This window comes from Camelus ferus, chromosome 1 (genome assembly GCF_009834535.1).
Source record: "Camelus ferus isolate YT-003-E chromosome 1, BCGSAC_Cfer_1.0, whole genome shotgun sequence".
In the NCBI taxonomy this organism is placed as follows: domain Eukaryota; kingdom Metazoa; phylum Chordata; class Mammalia; order Artiodactyla; family Camelidae; genus Camelus; species Camelus ferus.
The window spans coordinates 79,917,407-79,938,145 of record NC_045696.1 but is presented as its reverse complement, the minus strand read 5'-3'; the positions used below and the strand labels follow the sequence as shown (position 1 = coordinate 79,938,145).

At 38.3% G+C, this 20,739-nt stretch overlaps 1 protein-coding gene across 1 annotated transcript in view; it reads right to left on the bottom strand.

Moving 5' to 3' along the window:
- SPATA16 (spermatogenesis associated 16) overlaps positions 1–20,739 on the bottom strand; it is a 181,268-nt gene that overhangs the window by 33,401 nt on the left and 127,128 nt on the right. Inside the window, exons 6-7 of the mRNA XM_032484198.1 lie at positions 3,731–3,877; positions 2,563–2,675 (exon numbers count right to left, since the gene is read on the bottom strand). Of these exons, the coding sequence (XP_032340089.1) occupies positions 2,563–2,675; positions 3,731–3,877 (260 nt within the window). The remainder of the gene's footprint in view (positions 1–2,562; positions 2,676–3,730; positions 3,878–20,739) is intronic.

Here is a 20,739-nt window from a genome sequence, read left to right as displayed (position 1 = left end):
GGGTAACAACTAATAAGGACACTGTGATGCCTTGCACTCAGGTGGGTGGCATTTCACATCTGACAAGAGAAAACACACCTCCGGGGATCCTGGAAACACTGTTGAGGGATTCCTGGGTCACAGTTAATGGTACCATGGGGGGATAATTTCTGCTCACTGACTCATTACTTGCTTCATTAAGCTAGGTTACCTTTGCAGCCAATTTTATTCAGCCCTGCTTTATGAAGCCGTGTTTGGGCATCTAATAAGAAATCTAGAAGCCAATATTTGGACATACTTGTGGTCCCTGGGTACCTTTGGGCTCACTCGCTTCAATTTCATTAAAGCTCTTTGAGACAGTCTTCTAAAAACTGTTATTTCCCTTAGAAGCAAACATTAAGAAAGTTGATGAATTTCCTTGCAGTTAGCAAAGTGGTAGTGACTTACTCTAAAGAAGACTGAGTTATTCATTAGATGCTAAGAAGCTTGTTAATTATGGTTTTCAAATCCCCTTTATAGACACACAGATACATGCATATACACATTTCTGAGTGGCCAGAATGCCCCTTGAAACGTGAGAAGAAAATGAGTTAAGAGCATTTAAAAAGTGTGTGATGCCGAGATAGGCCTAACCCGCATTCACAACACGGGGAGATCTGAGTTGGCCACAGATGATGATGTGGTCGGTCTCCTGACAACTAGCAAGGTATGGCAGATATCTCCCCAAAGAGCCAGGAAACAGACAGATCACTTCCACAACACCCAGCACACTGGGACTGCAAGGTTGACCGTGTGCAGATGAGGTGAAATAATACTGCATGGTGATAGTTCTTGTTTACAAGGCTTCCACTGCTTGCAAGGGTCTGAATATGACAGTAATGATATGTGTGGATCTCTAATTAGGATGGTGTGTGTGTGTGTGTGTGTGTGTGTCTTAGAAGGTTGTGATAGAGGGTTAATTGAAGAACAGGATCCTAAATTTGCAGGAGAGTCAGTGAGGCTGCTATAAACCAGATGTTTGTGTCCACCCAAAATTCGTATGTTGAATCTAACAGCATATGGATAAGCTCTGCCTCTGCCCTCCTGTCAGCCTGAGGTGACCTTGGGCCCTAGCGCTGGCTGGCTGGGCCACCAGCTTCCCTCCCCTGACTTTGGGGGGTCCACATCCACTCTAGGGGGGGTGTCCTTCCCTCATCTTCTCACACAGACCTTTGCTGAATTAAGGTTTGTAAATATATGGTTTTAAAGAGAAAAAAAAAGGGGTGTATTTGGAGGTGGGGGCTTTGGGAGGTAATTAGGGTTAGATGAGGTCATGAGGGTGGGGCCCTCATGATGGAATTAGTGATCTTACAAGAAGAGACACTGGAGAGCTTGCTCTCTGCCATGTCAGGACACAGAGAGAAGGTGGCCAGTTGCAAGTCAGGAAGAGGATCTTTGTCAGAACCTGACCACATTGGCACCCTGATCTCAGACTTTTCACTTCTAGAACTGGGAGAAAATACATTTCTGTTGTTTAAGTCATCTAGTCTATGGTATCTTGTAATGACAGCCCCAGATGACTAAGGTAGAGGTGGATTTATTATTACTAGAAATATAGGGGAGATAATTGAGTAGAGCACAGTTGTGGGGAAGGGAAAGTTATGTGGTAGGAAAATCAGTAAAATGTGCTTTTGGATTTGTAGTGCCTAGAATTACAAATCAGGCAAATAGATTAGGGGTTTTATAGCCTTTCTAAAATGCTGAATAATGCTACTGAGCGGATAAACTGCTGAACAGATGTTAAGTAGCTGTTTGTGATGACCCCCTTGGTTCCCCTTGTAAGGTAAGAACATCAAATCAATGATGTAATACAAAAGCCACAAAAAGAAAATTCTTTGAAATTTCCAGCTTAAAGGCCTTTTGAAAAATATTTTAAAAGGGGAAACTTCAGCCTTTATAGCCTGTTAATGAGAAGTTCCCTTTATGTACTTTCAGTACAATGACTTAAATTTTGTAAAATAGCACAGTGTAATTCAGGTCTTATTTGGGGCTTTTTAAGACTGAAAAGTAGGAAGGGCATATTTCCCCTGAGTCAGAGAAAGAGATTAGATAATTTACCTTAAGAGTATATGAAGATCAATTGCCAGTTTTTAGAGTAGTGTCCAATTTATCAATATGGTGTGAAGGAATTAACTTGAAAAGCTCTGAATTCTTGTGCAGGTAATGAAATGATTATATGCAATAGCCCAATACATGAAATAGGGAAAACACTGTGTTTACTAAAATTTTGTTATTGATTTGAAGTGAAAAATTCAATTCAACCTTCAATTAGATATCAAGAAGGCACAAAGAAAGGGCTCTTTAAAGAGGTATTAGCTTAATAAATGCTGGAAATTGCAAAGTGTAGCATTGTAATTAATATGTTTTAAAATAAAAAAGGAATACAATCATTTGCTAAACTTTGCTTGGTTTTGCAAATGAGATTTACTGCGAAAGTTTCTAAAATCCTCCTACACTTGCAATATTTGTACATTCAACTTTCCATACTTCTAGAATTGTCTCATATTTATATGCTGAACAGATATAAAAGACTCATATACCTACATTCAATTGGGTGCTTCTGATAAAATCCAATATTGGCAAAATTCGCTTCCCCATTGTCTCCATGTGTCTCACTGTGTCTTCTCTGGTTAGCAGACCGAAGGGAGTTTTATGTTCTAAAAATTGTAACAATAAACTTTTATACAATTTTTTTCCCCAGACTTCCATTTCAGAATGCTTTTCTTTAGCAAGCTATAAAGCGATATCTCAATATTAATAGATATGAAATCTATAGTATAGAAACTAGACTCCCATCTCAAAGACCACAAGTATAATAATGAAAGATCTATGAGGAGACATTGCCCTTTAGAGACAATCATTTATTCATGTTGTTGTGTTTCCTGATTGAGCTATCTATGAGACAGCCTATAACAATTCACCTCTCTCTGCAGAGTATGTTTTTCCTGAGTTGTGAAAAAAGGTTGTCATAAATGTGTCTGATTCTTGTCTTGTTCCTCCCAGGTATTATTCAAGTGTGCATATCCCACTGACTTTGAATGTAGCTCGAAGTTGAGATAAGCCTCTGAGGATAGAGTACCAGACAAAACACAAATCCCTAATTATGTGGGTAGAGCGGAAGAAGTAAATTCAACCTGGGCATGAATTCAGCCCACGAGTCTGAGACTTTCACTCTACGTGAAAATTTTCTTGATTTTTGAAAATTTCAATGGACTTACTGAGCACCATTTACTATAATACTCTTCAGGAGATCTAAGAGCTTGGTGAGCTACATAAGAAAAGAGTAGACCAGGTATTAATACAATGGCAGATAATCCAAATGATTGAACGTTGTTGTTGGCTATATTTTTGATTTCATATAATTGTTTTGTTGCATAATTTTCTTGTACGGTTGCTAATTGCTAATGACAAAAGGTTGTGTTCTTTAAGTGCCCTGTGACTAGGCATTGGTGATAGTGTGGCTGGGGTGAGAGGGTTGGGATGATGGAGGTGGGCACTCTGGGATTATGCTTGGTCTTGGGGGAACCAGAATTCCAGGTATTGTTAACTAACCCACAAATAAGATCGGAAGGACTTACGTATGATCCAACAAACATTTTTTGGCACAAAGGCCCTACTATATGCTAGGCCTTGTGATGAATAAGACTTGATGAATAATGTGCAACCCCTGCCTTATAACAGAAGTGACAGATAGTAAGTCCAGGTGATTTACCTGTGAATGTTGGTAACTTCCTACTTGATACTTTTTCCAAAAATTTCCCATCTTCTTTGCTTTTGAACCCAAGAGTCAAGAGATATTGTTGGGGAGGAAAAGATGACCAGTCAACTGTCTGAGGCAACATGTGGAATCCTTGAAGATCTGAAATATGACAGAAAAAGAACTAAAGAATTTATCATTTTATTGTTTTCAGGGTATTGTTTTCTCCCTAGACTTTAAGTATTATACTTGAAAAAAATGATAAATACAAAAATTAAAGATACAAAGTAAAAGTATGTGCTCAAAAGATGAAATATATGATATATCAAGTTCATATTTCTTAAATATAAACATACACAAAGAATAGCAATAAAATATGGCTAGATTATGTGGTCCTCTTTCCCCATAAAAATAGTAAGAAATTCAGGACCAGCTTATGGGCTTAGTATCTTTCTGTGTGAGTCTTTTTGAGAGAATTTGATTTTTTCTGTCCACAGTTTAAGATTTAAGGAAATAATGTTATAGGAAAGGAAAGAGAAAAATTACTACGTAAGAATGAAGATATAAGGCTAGTTACTTTAGTTGCCACCCCTCCTACAGTTGAAGGAAATTTAAAATGATAAATGTACTGACTTCTGTAATTAGACTTAGAAATAATTTGTATCATGAAAATGCTTCTAAAACGCCCTCCAATCTTAATGACCAGAAGAGCTAATATTTACTGAGTACTTATTTTCTACCTCTCTTGTTTTAAGTACTTTGTACACATTCTTTTTATTAAAAATTTTTTTAAATTGAAGTATAGTTGATTTACAATATTGTGTTAGTTTTCAGATGTACAGTAAAATGACTCAGTTATGTATACATACATATATTCAGATTATCTTTCATTTTAGGGTGTAACTAGATATTGAATATAGCTCCCTGTGCTATACAGTAAGTCCTTGTTGTTCATCTATTTTATGTGTAGTACTTTGTATCTGTTAATCTCGTCCTCCTAGTTTATCCCTCCCCTCCCTTTCCCCTTTGGTAGCCATGAGTTTGTTTTGTATGTATTGTCTTTAAATCCTTATGATAACTTTACGGAACTGGTGCTGTTGTCCTTACTTTACAAATAGAAGTTTGAGGTCCACAGACAGGAGGTGGCTTGTCTGGAAACACAGCCTCTAAGTGGACAGAGCAGGACTGACGCCTGACGCCAGAGACCCTGGGCCTAACCACTGCACTCTACTTTGGGCTTGCTTGGCTTTGAATCACTTTTGGGAGAGGGACAGATGTCAACCATGGGTCTTGGAGGCCAGATTTACTTAATTCATCCCCATTCTGACTAATAATGTTTTGGTTTATGGCCACAGACTTCTCAGATGAAGGATGATGAACAGAGGGTCTAACGAGTCCTCCCTCCTTAACAATGCCAGAGAGGGAAAATGATGAAATTCCAGATATCCTTGAATCATGATCGAAAGGTCCATTTTTAATGTAGAATCAGAACTCAAATGGCATTGGTTCAAATACTTTCTTCACTCTTTATCTGTAGTATTTCTTTAAAAAAGTAATAGACCTAGTAGTCCATGAATATTTTTACCTATCTTCTCTGACTCCCCTACCCGCCTTGTTAGCTGCAGAACCCTTTGTTCAAACTGAAATTTACTGAGAAGCTCAATATTTAAAATCAGTAAAGGTAGAGCCGTTCCATTTGAAGCCTGGATCACTGACCACCCACTGTCCTCACTGTACCCCATTCAATACCTGCCCCACACAGACGCCACCTTGAAATTCTCCACAGAACCCCAGTTTTTCAAAGCACAGTTTGGGAAACGCTACAGTAAGCTATCTGGCACATTTTGGTTAAGTAAACTACAATCAGCTGTCAAATAGTGTTAACATGTATACTAATTATTATAAGAATTAAAATATTACAGAGTATCTTTTAAACACATGCACAGCACAAAAATATATTAAGTTTGGTTTAATCTTTCTTTGGTGACTCAGGATCAGGTAATCACTAAATATCATGGAGGGCTAACATTTATCTGGCACTCCTTCTGTGCCATACACTTTACAGGGTTACCTTTCTTACTCAACAACCATGTAGAACAGGGTATATTATTTTGCTCGCCTTAACAGGTGACCAGACTGGAGCTTCAGGAAGTTACCAGCTTGCCCAGGGTTACACAGTAAGCGAATGGAGGGGTCGGAATTGAGAGTCAGGCAGCTGGCCATCAAAGCACAGGGCTTACATCTCAAAATGATCCCATGATGATGATCATCACTCTGATGGTCAGTGCGAAGCATGTTACCGAAACAGGGCAATGCCAGTGCACAGATGCTTTCAACAGGCACACTTCTAGACCGCACACTTCCTTACTCTATCTAGCAAAGTACAGCAAAGGCCCAAGAGGTCTCAGAACTAAGAGTGACTTTTTAAGCACATTAACACGTAGACTGAAGTATTAGATGCTTCTTCAGTTGGTGTTTGAATTCCAAACCACCTCATTTTAAAAGGACAGCTCATTTCTATAAAAAAGGTAAAAAAAAATGATTCAAAAGTGTAGAAAGTTTCTTTTGGTTTGAAATCTGCTACAGATAATCAGACACACCCAACCTAATACTGTCTTGCTCTCAGTAACCTGTAATGAAAAAGAATATGAAAAGGAATATATGTATGTATATGTATGACTAAAACATTATGCTGTGCACCAGAAATTGATACAACATTGTAAACTAACTATACTTTAAAAAAAAGATAAATAAAGTAAATTTAAGTTTTTAATACAAAAAAATTACTATCCTGCCCTCTAAAATAAGAGAAGTGTTTAACCAGTTTTACTGAAGTTGCCAATAACTGGGTCATGTGAAAAGACAACTAAGTAAAAATAAAATGGACGCTAGCTTGCTCTTCTGATAAATGGTCATCACATTTCTTTTGATTGTGGTTCATCCCTTAGCATTCTCTAAGATTCTGGCGTTTCTAAATTGTTGGCATTTTCAGGAATCAGTGTACTGTGGAAGTGGAGGGCAGGAGAAGTTCTGTGTTCCTGGCTATGGTTTGCTCTTCAGTCTGGTTTTGCTCCCTAACTAAGAAGGCCCCAGGGCCCCCCAGCCATGCTGGTAATGAAGTCTGGGGCCATCCTCTGGGGCCATCCTCTGGGGCCAAGCTTGGCTTCCTGGGTGACCCTGGATGTGCAGAGGCCCCCTGCATAGCTGTGGGTTTGGCTGCTCTGACTTCCTCACAGACTCAGAGTATATGTAGCTTGTTGACATAGAAGCCTCTGGATCCCAGGTACCCTGAAGCCTCCTGTCAGCACCTACTTCCAATTCGGAGAGAGGGTTCCCTGCAGGACTTCTCCATGTCTTTAAAGCCTCCATCGAAATGCTCTTAGAGGCCCTGGAATCCTGAAGTTCAGAATAGTTTATGCTGTGCTATGCATGGGCTGCTGTTTGCAGCGGGTTGCAGGAGGCATCCTGAGATTTGGCATTTGCTGATGCAGCTCTGCTGCCAGAAGCAGCCACTGTTTGAAGGGTCTGTTATATAAATAATATGTAAGACTGTGAGAGCTTGACCTCTTCTTGGTCTTAAATATTTGGTGGATAAAGAGGAGACCTGTAGTGAGTGACTGTGGTTAGATCAACTGGAGAAATTAATATCAGCACTGTAGGTAATTTATTATGAAATGTTCTTGCAAGAATATAAGTATTTTCTGTTCCTGTTGATACTATATGTTTCATCCTGTTAGTGTTCAATGCATTGTTAACTTCTAGTTGAAATTTTAAAATGTGAGAGGCCCCTACATACATACTGTTAAATTAAAAAAAAACTTTTAAAGTATCATTTTTATTCCATTTGTATGCAGAATAAATTGCAGTTGTATGAACATTTAGCCTAACAGGTGGTCTATGACCCAAAATGACGACACACTTACCAGATGTTGAAACTCATGTAACATTAACTTGAGTGCTAATTGTTCTCAATTTTATGCTCATAAACCTCTACCTACGTCCGAAAAGCCCTATGCCTCTGATGGATGTGAAAATTAACCATAATATATTGTCCTTTGGTAGGAAAGCTGAACTGATTAAAAATGTCTTCTTTGCTCCTGTCATGTTAGAAGAAAACTTGGGAGAAATAAATCCCTTAATGCATTCCTTTATAATTGATCACCACTGAAGATGAAATTTAGATGACTGTGACCAAATTTATTATTAAAAAATCAGTTTGCAGGCATGACGCAGTTCCAGATTTTTACCATTAGGGAAGCAGATGTTTTAAAAAAGAATATCAAAGGTAGATTATGCAGATTAAATTTCTCATAGAAACCTAATCTTTCTTTTCCCTCCAAATGAAAGATGTCTAACTCTCAGCAAAAGAGGATAAAGTTTGCCCTTTACCAAGAAGCTTTCATTGTACCACAGAAGGCTGGAACTGACCAGTTTTTAGGTACTCACGTCGTTCATGCTCTTTGACCTTCTGTACTTGCCATCCTCCCTACTTGAAGTCACCTCCGTGGAATTCAGTGATAGTTCTTCTCTTTTGATCTCTGACTCTGCCTCTCTCTCTGTCTGTCTGTCTCCCCCTCTCTCCTACACACATACATGCCACTTTCTCTTTCTCTCTTTCTCCTCCTGCCTCTCAAGTCAATGCTCCTCCAAGCTGTCTCTGGCTCAGTGATATGTTCTTCACAAGAACGCTCTTGGGGGAATGACTCCATTCTTGGGGCATTAGCTAATATTTCTAATCAAAAGACTGGGGATCAAAGTTACAGTCTCTGCAAAATTTCACCAGTTTCAAACACAGTATTTCCAAATATCTACTGGGACATGGCTATTTTCTCTCCATTACAAACGTTACCTCAAATACAGCAAACATATTCTTCGAAAGTGATTTTTCAAAGTCTACAATCTCCCTCTCCCCCGCTTTTCACCAATGTATGGTAATGATAGCCATCGTTCACCCAATTATTCTGACTTAAAAATTTGAAGGCATTGTTGACTTTTCTTTCCTCATATTCCCTGACATTTAGTGAATCTCAGAAACTCATTAAATCTGCCCGTTGTAATACAACTCATATTAACCCTTTTCTCTGCATTATCATTGCTACCACCCTGGTCACATTTCTGATCACATAGCGTCTGGATTCCAGAAGACGTTTCCCAACAAGCCTCACTGCCACCGGTACCATTTCATGCCCCCCACACCATCACCTGGTGAATATTTCTGGAGCATCACCTTTGTCCTTGTCACAGCCTTCCTCATGAGCTTCAGTGCTTCTTTCCCAGTATTCAAGGCTCTCAACTGTGTGTGTGTGTTTCACAGTCTACTTAATTCCTATGTTTTCTCCAGTATAAACCTTTCTCATCAGCCTGTGCTTATCCTGCCTCTGAACTTTTCTTTGTGCTTTTCCCCCTAGTCACACCTACCTATTCTTCCCATTTTCCCTTTATTCAGTTAGTCACTGTCCTTCCAAATGTGCCTAATTTAAGTCCCACTGAGTTCATAAAGGGTTCCCTGGGTATGTCAGTACCCACTGTCCCCCCACTTCAAACTCTTAACGAACATCTGTACCATTCACTCCAGAGTGAATCTCCTGATGTTTCATGGGGGCATGTCCCTTCTTTCCAGTAAGTTTTAATCCTCTCAGAGATCACATCTTCAGGTTATCTTCCTGCCTCAAGCATCTCGTAAATGCTCAATCAATACTTGAGTTGAATCTAAAAAACAAACTTTTCTAAATCCTGAAATTTTAAGTCTAAATAAGAATAGAATTGCAAAAAAAAAAAAAAAAAAAGAGATGTTCAGAGCTTCTGAGATATGATTTATTTCTCCGCCACTGAACTTAGAAAAGAATATCACACAGTCTTAATTCTTCATTTTACCTAAACCTTCAGTGGTTTCTGTCCCATTTAAGAAGGGTGAGTGAGGTAAAATAATCTGTATCAGATAACTCTGTGGACTAGATGCTCAAACGAGCAGAGTAGCTTTACCAAGATGGAAAAATGAGTTTCAGACTCAGGTTGGGCCCTTGCTGCAGCCTGTTTTATAGGAAATATGGACTCTTAGTCACAAAAGAAGATGGGATTAACAGAGAGTCTGGCTTCATGAACCTATCGGCAGCACCGAAAAGCATCTGTGAAAATGTAAAATACTGATTGTAGATCAGCAGACTTATCTATGTATATATGAGAGACAGTTTATTTTGTATGAAGTTAAATATCTATCAACTAAAATCTGAGCTCTCTGGACATAACATAGAAAACATAGATGCCATGATCATCAGTATTTTCTGTTGGACACCTCATTGTAACCACAGCCGAGAGACTGTGAACAAACTTTTCAAAGCAGTTTTTTAAAAAAGAAAAATCACAGAGTTTTTAAAACTCCTTGAGAAATATGCAGATTTGTTAGGGGTCTGTCATCACCTTTCTCTAAGTGTCATTTCCTTCTCTGTTTTCCAGTGCCTGTGTCATTTCTCTGCCCTTTGTCCATTACAAAATGTTCTGACATTTTGGGTTAGAGCAAAATCTCATTTCTAAAGGTCCCAGTTGTTCAGTGTGAGATGGGACCATGTCAGTTTTATACGACTTCTTTTTAGTGATCAGTTTCAGAGTTTAGCTTCTCCAGTCCCTTCATAATGCCAACACTTTGTCATTACTTCTCTCCCAATCATTTTCTGAGTTTTATCTTGTACTCCTTTTAATGCCAATACTTCTATCTTGGAAGTTATCCACAAATTCACATCAGCAAGAAAATAGCAAAAGGCAGCAACTTTGCAGCTAACTTATCATTATTGCCCCCCATAAATAATAAAGCAATTTCCACTTTTAAAAACGTAGATAGCATATTTTGATTTTTGCATTTGATGTGTGAGAAAGCTATAATGTATAATGAATCTTTGTATAATAAATTATATTTTCCCTTTGACCTTCATTATAATTTCAGAGTTATAGATGCAAGGGAAAAAAATTGGTTTTCATTCCTAGGATTCCTGATTTTTACTTCAGGCTGCTGGTCTACTTCTCAAAGCCAGTCTTTGTATATATAAATTTCCTCTCATAGCCCACGTACAAACTTGGAAAAATTAACAATTGCACTAAATTTTTATGCATAGTTCATTTTTATTTCACTTGGGATTCTTATTGATTCCAAACTTTTATGTTTATTCAGTTGTATTTATTCTGGGGAAGTTCCTTAATTCCATCCCCACCAAAGTAGATTTGAGACAAACAAACATGAAAGATACTGCTATTTCCTTCAATGTTTATTAGATTCACAGTTAATGAAATAATAAATTGTTACTATAATTCCCTTAAATGGCTGTAATTTTACAGCCATTGGAATGAACACTGGTTGGTTGGCTACCTAACATGCATTCCCTCCTTCCCTCTTTTTTTCCCTTGGAGAATTCTCTCAATCCCTACCTACTCTAAAAGTGAGACCTAAGTGACTTAGGTCCTTCAATCCATGGCATTACCTTGACTTCAGTTTTGGTTCAGTCATAAGCATATAATGTAATCTGGGCCAATGAGAAAGAGTGAGTCCTGGGAACTGGGTGGAAGAGACATTCACTGTTTTTAGGACAGTGTAATTTGAGATATGTATTGACATTTGAGCATTTTGCTATAATTCAAGATCCTAGCACTACAGGGTATGGTACAGGTAGTGGAATACCACGTAGAAACTGAGAATAAAGCTGACTGTAGAAAATAGGGCAGTGAATGTGCTGTTGGATCAAGCTACACTTAAAGGTAGTCCTGTCTGTGGATCTTTTAATTATACAAGCAATGTATTTCATGTCTTCCTCTTTAAAACATAAATATGCTGAAGGAAGTTTAAGCTGTGATTCCCACTACTTGGAACCAAAGATAGAGGGCTTTAGCTAGTAGTGCAGTGTATCTACAAATACTATGGAATCCTTAAAATATTACAGTTGAGAGGTTAGACAGCCATAAATTCTTCAAGTTGACTCTCTAGGAAGAATACTTTCCTTATTTAAGGCACATAATTGTTTCTTGAGTGATAAAGAATGATAGGAGTGTCTTTGTTCTAATGAGGTGACTCTTGGCAGGCCCCTAGATAGCTTCCTTCAGGATAGGGGATGGTCTCAAGAAAGACCAAGTCTTGATTTGAAGCTTAGAACTGTTCCCCAAACTCGGGAGGGGAGAGGGGCTGGAGATTGGGTTAATCACCAGTGGCCAGTGTTTACTCAATCATGTCTCCATAATGAAAGCTCCATGAAATCCCCCAGATGATGGGATTTGGAAAGCTTCTGGGGTAGTGAAGTACAGTGAGGTACGCAGAGTGGTGCACCCAGAGAGGGCACAGAAGCTCCATAAACACACACACACACACACACACACACACACACACACACACATACATACATGCATACACACACTACTTTACTTTGCCCTATGTATCTCTTCCAGTTGGCTGTTCTTGAGTTGTATCCTTTCTAATAAACCACTAATAGTAAGTAAAGCACTTTCCTGAGTTCTATGAGTCATCCTAGAAAATTGTAGAACCTGCATTGAGGGTCGTGCAAACCCCCAATTAATAGCTGGTTGATCAGAAGTACAGGAGGCCCAGGATTTGTGACTGGCATCTAAAATGAAGGTCAGTCTTATAGAATTGAGCCCTTAATCTGTGGGGTTTATGCTAACTCTAGGTAGTTGGTACCGAAGTTGAATAGAATTGTTGAACTCTAGTTGGTAGCAGAGAATTGGAGAAGTAGTGGGGAAAACTCCTACGTATTTCGTGTCAGAAGTGTTGTGAGGAACAAAAAAATTCCCAGAATTGGGATCAGAAGTGGAATTTGCTAGAATGATCCTGAATGTTTGATACATGTGGTTCAGGAAGAGAAAGGATACAAGGATGGAAGGTGAGGAATCTTTGATTCCTGGGTGGCCACCCATGATATAAAACTGCAGCTGTGCTTTGATCAGTTACTAGGTAAAATGTAAAAGTTACCAATGGAAGAGATGAATCCAACTTTTGGGAATTTGATTCATTGGATGCATAAAAATGCAAACTAACATGAAAAAACCCAAAATATGTAATCCCTTGGTTATTGTTACCTGTTATAGCAAAAATGAAATTAAAACAGAGTGCTAGGTTGGACTTTGAAGCTGAACCAACTTCAGATTTAGAGCAGCTTTGGTCACTAGCCCACAGCCACCTTCAAAGGGGAAAATTATATGGGAACAACACAGAGTAGCTCTAAGACATTTGGTTACCAAGAAAATAGTCCGCATGGAGGTGGGCAAAACAGACTACTGAAGCCAAGGGGTATAGTGTGAAGGGGTTATTTTACTTTGTGGATAGATATCGTCAGCCTCCCGAAGACCCTTCACTCAAATGGATTGTGAGAGTAATTCAGGGGGCAGTTTTTTAAAATGCTGCAGTGTGGAAGGGCATGTTAGGGTTGATGCAGGGCCTACAGCTTATATGGAACAGTCAGAGCTGGCTACATGTGATCCAGTCACACAGCAGGGTAATTAAGGGAACAGCCAGCCTGATCAAAGGCTATTGCAAGGTTGGCTTCCCTTGAGAGGAGAGATTGTCTAATTCCTCCATAAATGACAAGTGGAATACCCCACGTGAATGAGTGGATATGCTTTGTATGCAAGCCATGTGGTATAGGATTTATGATAGTTGAGATGTTCACCTACTGAATATGTGTGTTACCTAGGTCATGGTAAATGCCATGGCTAAGGGGATTCCATTGTAACCTTACTGCTGCAAAATATAACCTTAGTGCTACAAAGTAGAGCAACAACTGGGGAAGCCTTACCAAATTTTTTGTCTTAGCTTCCCCTCATGGGTCTTACAGAAGCTAATAAAACATTGGAATAAAGAAAGAAAGGAAAGAGTCAAGGGACTTATCCCAGCAGGGTAGACATTTTTTAATGGTTATTAACAAATGGGGTTATTAATAAAGCAACCGTTGATAGGAGTGGGAACAAAAGGAGGAAAGAGGGAAGGTCACGGGACTTGGATCAGAAGGGTGAGCAATTTTTGATGGGTATTAAGAAATGGGAGAAGTAGAATGGACAGTGATGATAGACAAAGAGAAAATATAATAAGCAGCTTCAGTGGTATGGAAGATAAAATGAGCAGAAGTAAAAGATGTCCAGTTAAAATTCTTAAATGAAAGAATAGCAAGAAGTAAGGGACTGTAGTATTTTTTTTAAATGATGACAATTTTTCAGAATTTATGAAAGACATGATTTCTTAGGTTATGGAGCATAATGACTTCCAAGTCGGGAAAATAGTTACCTTGGTGGGGGGTAGGGAGCAGTTTGGGATTTTTAAGAGGTCGACAGAGGATATCTGATCCTCAATAAACTTGATGTTTATTCTGTAATAATTAGTTAAGCTTTGCATTTGTTTTATGCATTTTTCTATATGTGTGATATTTCAGAATAAAAATATTTTAAAGAACAAGTAAAAAGAAAACAATACAAACAGCTTGGATGGGGCTGTATTCTAGGTGTGAAATGCCGTGATTATCTGTGGACCACAAAGTCGTAAAGAAAAGCTCCTTCCTGAAAGGTGTAAGTTAACCGAGCCAAGTATTAAAGCAAAAATAAATAGGACCTGAATGCTAATTATGCTAAACTAAAGGGAAAAAAAGCTAGCACTACAAAATAGAAATTTCAAATTCTGCACAAAATCAACTTGTAGAATTTAAAGTTGAGGATGTAGAGACATTGTTCTATGATTGAAGGCTGAATCTTTAGGGACTTCAATGCTCAGCTGCATGATTTATTAGATGGCAGTGCCTAATGATTAGCTATAATATTATAGAGTGGCTAGATTAGACAGCCTAAGTAAATGTTTCAGGAAAAAATGTCTTAACGTGAGTAAGTATTTACTTCACTACTCCCTTACCTGCTAAAATGAGCTCTCTTTGTCTTTAAATGGTTTTGGAGCTTTTTTATGTATACTGAGGTAACTGGTGATGGATAAGAACTGGAGAAATTGATAAGGCTACCAAGACTGACACTGGAAAGGGATTAATCTATCTATTTATGAGGGAAAAAATTTGGGGAGTGTGTTTGGAGAGCAGAAGGAAAGTGGCCATTTAGTGTGCATGTGTGTGCATGTGCATTACAAGGTTTTGCTGAGCAAAATGGATAAAATACCTCTGATATCTGTTTTCTGCCATGTATCTCATTCCAACCACACCACCTTTCCCCAACCCATTGGTTTTTCTTGAGAGGCTATAGTAAAAGCATGTTACTTTTATTTATTTTTGGATTACTGACTGGTATTTCTTTAAATGGGGCATTGTCTATCCTCAGATCCCGTGAGAAAACATATTAAGTAGGATGCATTACACCTTCCAGGGATGTCTGGGAGAAATGCAGTTATAGAGGGTAAGAGACAGTAGATGATGGAGACCAGAGGCAAACAGTGCTGTAACTTGCTACTGCAAAAGCACAAGTGAACTGCCTGTTGAGGAGTGTTTACTTTCATTAGCTAGCACAGCTCCACACTTCCCATGAAGACCAACATTTTAATGTTTTAAGAACAGAGACTGTAACCCCATTTCTTTACTTTTGGAATGATTCTCTGTTTCTAACAAGTTCTGTGGTACAGATAGGAGATGATTTATCATCCTTATAACTGACCTAGCTGGACACTTTCATAATAATAGTGAGAATGTAGGCTCTACACTTTCATAGTAATAGTGAGAATGTAGGCTCTTTAATTCTATAAACTTTTCCAATTGATAAAGTCAGTTAGAAAGAGGAAGATAGTCTAATCTTGGAAACTCTTGCTCGTGATAAAATTATAATATTTTAAAGAAGAAAGAATAAAAAGAGGGATTTTCACTTCAGTTTTTAGAGAGCATAGGAATGTATTATCCTTACTGGTAAATGATGACTGAACAAGAACAAGGTTATAAATTTCAGTGAAAAGCAATTTTAAAGGTCTATTTTAAAACAATATATTATTCCTCTGAACATACATATTTACTCTTGGGAGTTAAATTGCATTGGAAAGACAAAATATGACTATCCATCTAAGTGTTAAAGTAATTGATATCTGATCCAGAAAACTTTTCTATTAAACATTACTAAGCACAGATCCATTACTGAATATTTATTTATTTAGTGAATAAATCTTGATATTTTCATCAAGAGGAGACAGGATATGCTTATTGTATTACTTTATTATTATTAAAATACAACCATGCAAGAATAAGAACTATACAGAATTGCATTATTTCATTGGAATATATGAATAAAAATCTCAAGCAAAATCTTTATAAATGAAAACATCATAATTCTGGAGCTGGTGAATTATTATTTGTTTTATATACCCTGACTACTCTGCATGAATCAAACTGGATTTTTCCTTAAATAAGAAAAATGGATAGCTATACTGCTAAAAATTCAGTAATTTTTTCTCCATGAAACATAATGCAATATAGCTCTATTATAATATGGCTTTAAGATTTTGGTGGGTCTTACCACATCCCCAAAATAGCAAAGAATGCACAGTAAATTCCTGAGGATATATAAGCCTGGTTGTCTCACGATTTGATTTGAATTTTAACCCTCCCTTATCAGTCTTGTAGAAGTTATAGGGGCAGTATGGTCCTAGTGCCTGCCACTGAGGGTGAAGTGGGTTTTTCTCATAATAAATCATTGAATTTATTTGGTCCATTTAATACATTTATAATATTTAGACCTACATGCATTTCAAAATGAATTTATTTTTACAGTTTTTTTCCCTTTGCATCTGTTTTTCCTGTGGAAATCCCTGACAAGGACGAACATGAATTAGGGGCTACCTAGGAAGAATATGCTGCCTGGGGCATCTCTGTTGTGAACATTCTTCCTGCTCGTCACCACCACCTCTGCCAGCTATTGCTGGGCTCACGGCATTGTCACGTGACCAAGGAGTAATGAACTCAATACTCTCAAGGCTTGATGAAGGTGACCTGGATTTGGGCAGAGTTTCTGAGCTGGAGGTTTGTCTGCCAACCTCTGCTGGAAGAATTAAATGTGTTAGTCTCCAAGTTTTAATGATAATACCTACTTATCCAGCAGAACTTTGATAGGTAGACTTTCCATCCAACATCTTCAAGGTACAGATCTTATGACTTTCATCTGTTGATTGTTTGTTTAGATGATTTCTGTAATTCTTACTTACGGCCTCAATTTCTCTTGCTTCAATGAAGACTACACAATTGTGTTCTGTCTCCCATGGGACATCAGCATCTCTTGTGAAACAGTGCCCCCTTTCTGTGAGTGGGTACAAACACATATGAGACCATCCACGTGTAGTTGTCCAAGGAAGGATGAGATGGTAGAAGAGAAGGTACACAGACTCTGTTTCTGAGGATGAATTGTACTGCATATGGAGGAGTGTTTACCCATCCTCCACTGAATTCTCATGAATTTATTGTGTACATTGTAGATGGAGTAGGACACTGCCTACTTGTTAGGATGTAAGGCAGTGTATTAGAGTAAAGCTACTTGATTTAACAAAGAAATCCCAAATCTCAGATCTAAAATAAGAGAATTTTGGTTTTTTGTTCATATTGGTATTCAGTGGGTTGCCTTCCACATGGTCATTTAGGGATCCAAGCTTCTTTTGTCTTGTAGCTTCTTTAGTTCCATGGTCCTACCCACTCAGTCATTGGCTAGGGAGAGTTCTTCATGGTAGAGGTTTATGGGCTAGGCCTGGGAATGGCATATGTTATTTCTGTCCACATCTCATTGGCCATTACTGAGTCATGAGCTTCATCTAACTGTAAAGGAAGCTGGCAGTGTATTCTAATTACATGCACTGGGGGAAAAGAAAATAGTTTGGTAAACAATTAGCTAGTCTTTGCCACTTTCAGAGGCTTTCTTGTACCCCCAAACTGTTTCCTCCTCCATCATTCTTTTAATTAGAATAAGCCTTCCATTCCACAATTAGAGCTTAGGTTTTAATTGAAATATTCTCTACAAGAGAGGAAATACATAATCCAGTTTCCATCCTGAAATACAAATTACTAAGGTCATATTCTTTCTTAGAAGCAGGTATATTCTAGCACTACCTAGTATAGTGCCTGGAATATATGTGGTCAATAAATAATCGATGAACAGATGAATAGACTATCCATCTCCATTGTACATTCTCTTCTTGACCTGAGGATCTTGGATTCTGGAGCGTGGAGAAAGGAGAGGAGAAATGGCAGAATAACAGCAAGTTGGAGAGAGGGTTAAAACCACTTCCAGTCTCCAGTGGAGCAGAGGGGATTTCTAGAGTAAGATCCAGAAGGTGATTGGATTCACAAGCCAGCACTCTGGCAGGGAGGGACTCCCAGAGAGTGGCTCTAGTTTGGGTCAGCTTGTATGGTTGGGGTGGTTCTTACACATTTAAGAAGAATCTACAGCCAAGAGGAAGCATGGGGAACTCTTGCGGGTCCCCTTGGGTCCCCTCATGTGTTAGATAAAGGAGCCCATCAGATTCTGCTCAGCCTGACAGAGCTGTCTCAAGCGGCACTAACCATGGGATCAGTGGGTATGCTTGAGCTCTGAAAGTTGAAACAAGGCAAGGGGGAGAAGAAAATCCTGTGTGGAAAGGGGTAAAAAGCTGGTGAATTTGATTAGATAGTAACTGAAGGCAGACTAAATTTTAGAAATGACTGGATGGGATTGAGTCAAATCCTCTGGGGTGGAATAGAATATATTTTGGGCTCTGGGCAGACCAAAGTTGAATATGGGTAGGTTAAAAAAAGTCTCATGTTTGCACACATTCCTTGTGTGATTGTCCAGGCACCCTGTGCATGACTGTTTGTTGAATTAAAAAGTCAATAAATTTTTGGCAGCCTAGAAGCTTCTTAAATTCTATCTACAAGGCAGGTAAAAGAAGAATCTTAGGTTTGGGGTCATGCCAACGAAACAAGGTCACTCTTCTAGGCCTTATCTCTCCTCGTGTGACTTACATTCTAGCTACTACTTTTGTCTACTGATGCCCGCCCTAATCACCAGTCTGTATGTCCTGTGAGAAATATCCTGAAGCTAAAGACCACATTTGACTTGCCCCCTTCCTCACCTTGGAATTGCCTGGGGGGAAAGGAAACCATACCACTAAGATTTGCACATACAGTTAATAACAGTAGTTTCACCATCATTCCAGCAGTGGCTTTGGAAAGAGACCCTTTAATCATTTGCAACAGAGGCAAATAATGTCATCAATGCAATGGCCTGTTAGCGCAAAGTACCCATTCTACAGAGCAAAGAACCTAACCAGTCCTACTGAAATGTGAAATTCTAGATTGCCTTCTCTACCTCCTGTTCTCCTTCAGAAGCTGTGTCTTTCCTCTCTCCCTTTTCATGTAACACTGTCACACTCCAGTAATTCTTAAATAACAGAAACAATTATTAGTAACTTATAATTATCTTCTCTTCCAACGTATAAGATCCTTTAGCATGAATCATCTTGCCAATGGATCATAACTCATCTTGATGACAGGTTTGATGGAGTTACATGAGACACGAATCTGACTCGTTACTGTTATTATTGTTTTTAAACCCTCACTGGAAACAGTGCTTCCTAAGTATTGATTAATCTTCACGACTTCTCTGTGAAGTAGGTTAAATATAACTAAACTTGATTCTACCAGTAGAGGAATTGGGAAACTGGTGATCTCCTCAATGAATCTCTTCATTACCAATGTATCTGACAGTAGATAAGGAAAGAGCTGAATCTGATTAATTTTCCATGACACTAGATAGACATAATTTTTGTGTGCTGTTATGCCACTCCCCCCCAAAAAAATCCTGAAGATAAGCATGATAAAATGATAAATGATCTGTAACAATTAGCAAAAAAAATGTGAGTTGCGAAACATTTTTATCTACTTCCTTACAAAATGCTCCAACTAAGTAAATTAGCCTCAGTGGTCATCACAGGATGCATGTGCTTTCTTCTCTTCACTTTTTCTGCCTTCAGATTTTCATTGTTTCTTAGGGATTCACTATTCAGTCATCACTTGATTATCTTTAATATCTTTGCTTTGAAGAGCTTGAGGCATTGTGGAAAAAATAAAGACTCTATAGGACTTAAATTTAATACTTCTGTCACATCTCTGCTTCTATCAGAAGGAAATAGTGTAGCTCGATGCAAGGACATGGGTTCAAATTCAAGACTTGCTGCCACTGATTTGTTGATTTCCTGTGTATCTTTGGAAAAGCTGTTTATTTTCTCTGGTTGCTATTTTCTTGCTTCTAAATGAGAATCATCTTACTCACTTCAAAAGTTATGGGAGTAACAGGAGATATAATAAATGTCGATTGCCTGGCATCTTAAAAGTTATCACTAATGGAATGTATTATTAATCGTACAATTCAGTGATCTGGCCCCAAAACCCTGACAAAAGAAATGAAGGGGTCTTAATAGGAGGATGTGGTAATAAGCATGTGCATTTTGAGATTTTGCTTAACATGGTAGTCATTGTTGATTGGCTCTTAAGTTAGTATAAGGAAATCCTTGTCTCAGAATAACCATTGTATTATAGTAGTAGATATAGTAGATAGTAAAAAGTATTCTGGAATGAATGAAAAAAAGCAAGTGGCTTCCAAAGACAGAAAGAGGGAAAAAGGACGATACCAGTGTTGTGTTCTCTATGTACACTTGGCTATCCAGATCCCATTTGGATACCAGGGCCCCAAGAACATAAAAGAAGAGGGAGGTTTAAGGTGTGAGATAGATGGAAGAAGGAAAGTAGAAAGAGCAGGCACTGGAGGGAAAAGAAATCCATCTTCAGGAAACTGCTATAGTCACCTAGTTTACTGATGAAGGATATGGGGAAAGGTGACATTTTACCACAGGTTATTCCTTCATGTTTTATAATCTTAGAATTTCTAGGTTTTTTTTACCTCTCCTCTTAAAAAAAGAAACACGATGGCACAAGGAATATTGTGCTAGACCTGTAGGGCTTGCCCTATAGAAAACCTTAAAATAACTTCCCAGTTCGACTCATCAGATTAAAACAGTGTATCCCTGAAACTGAAATAATAGA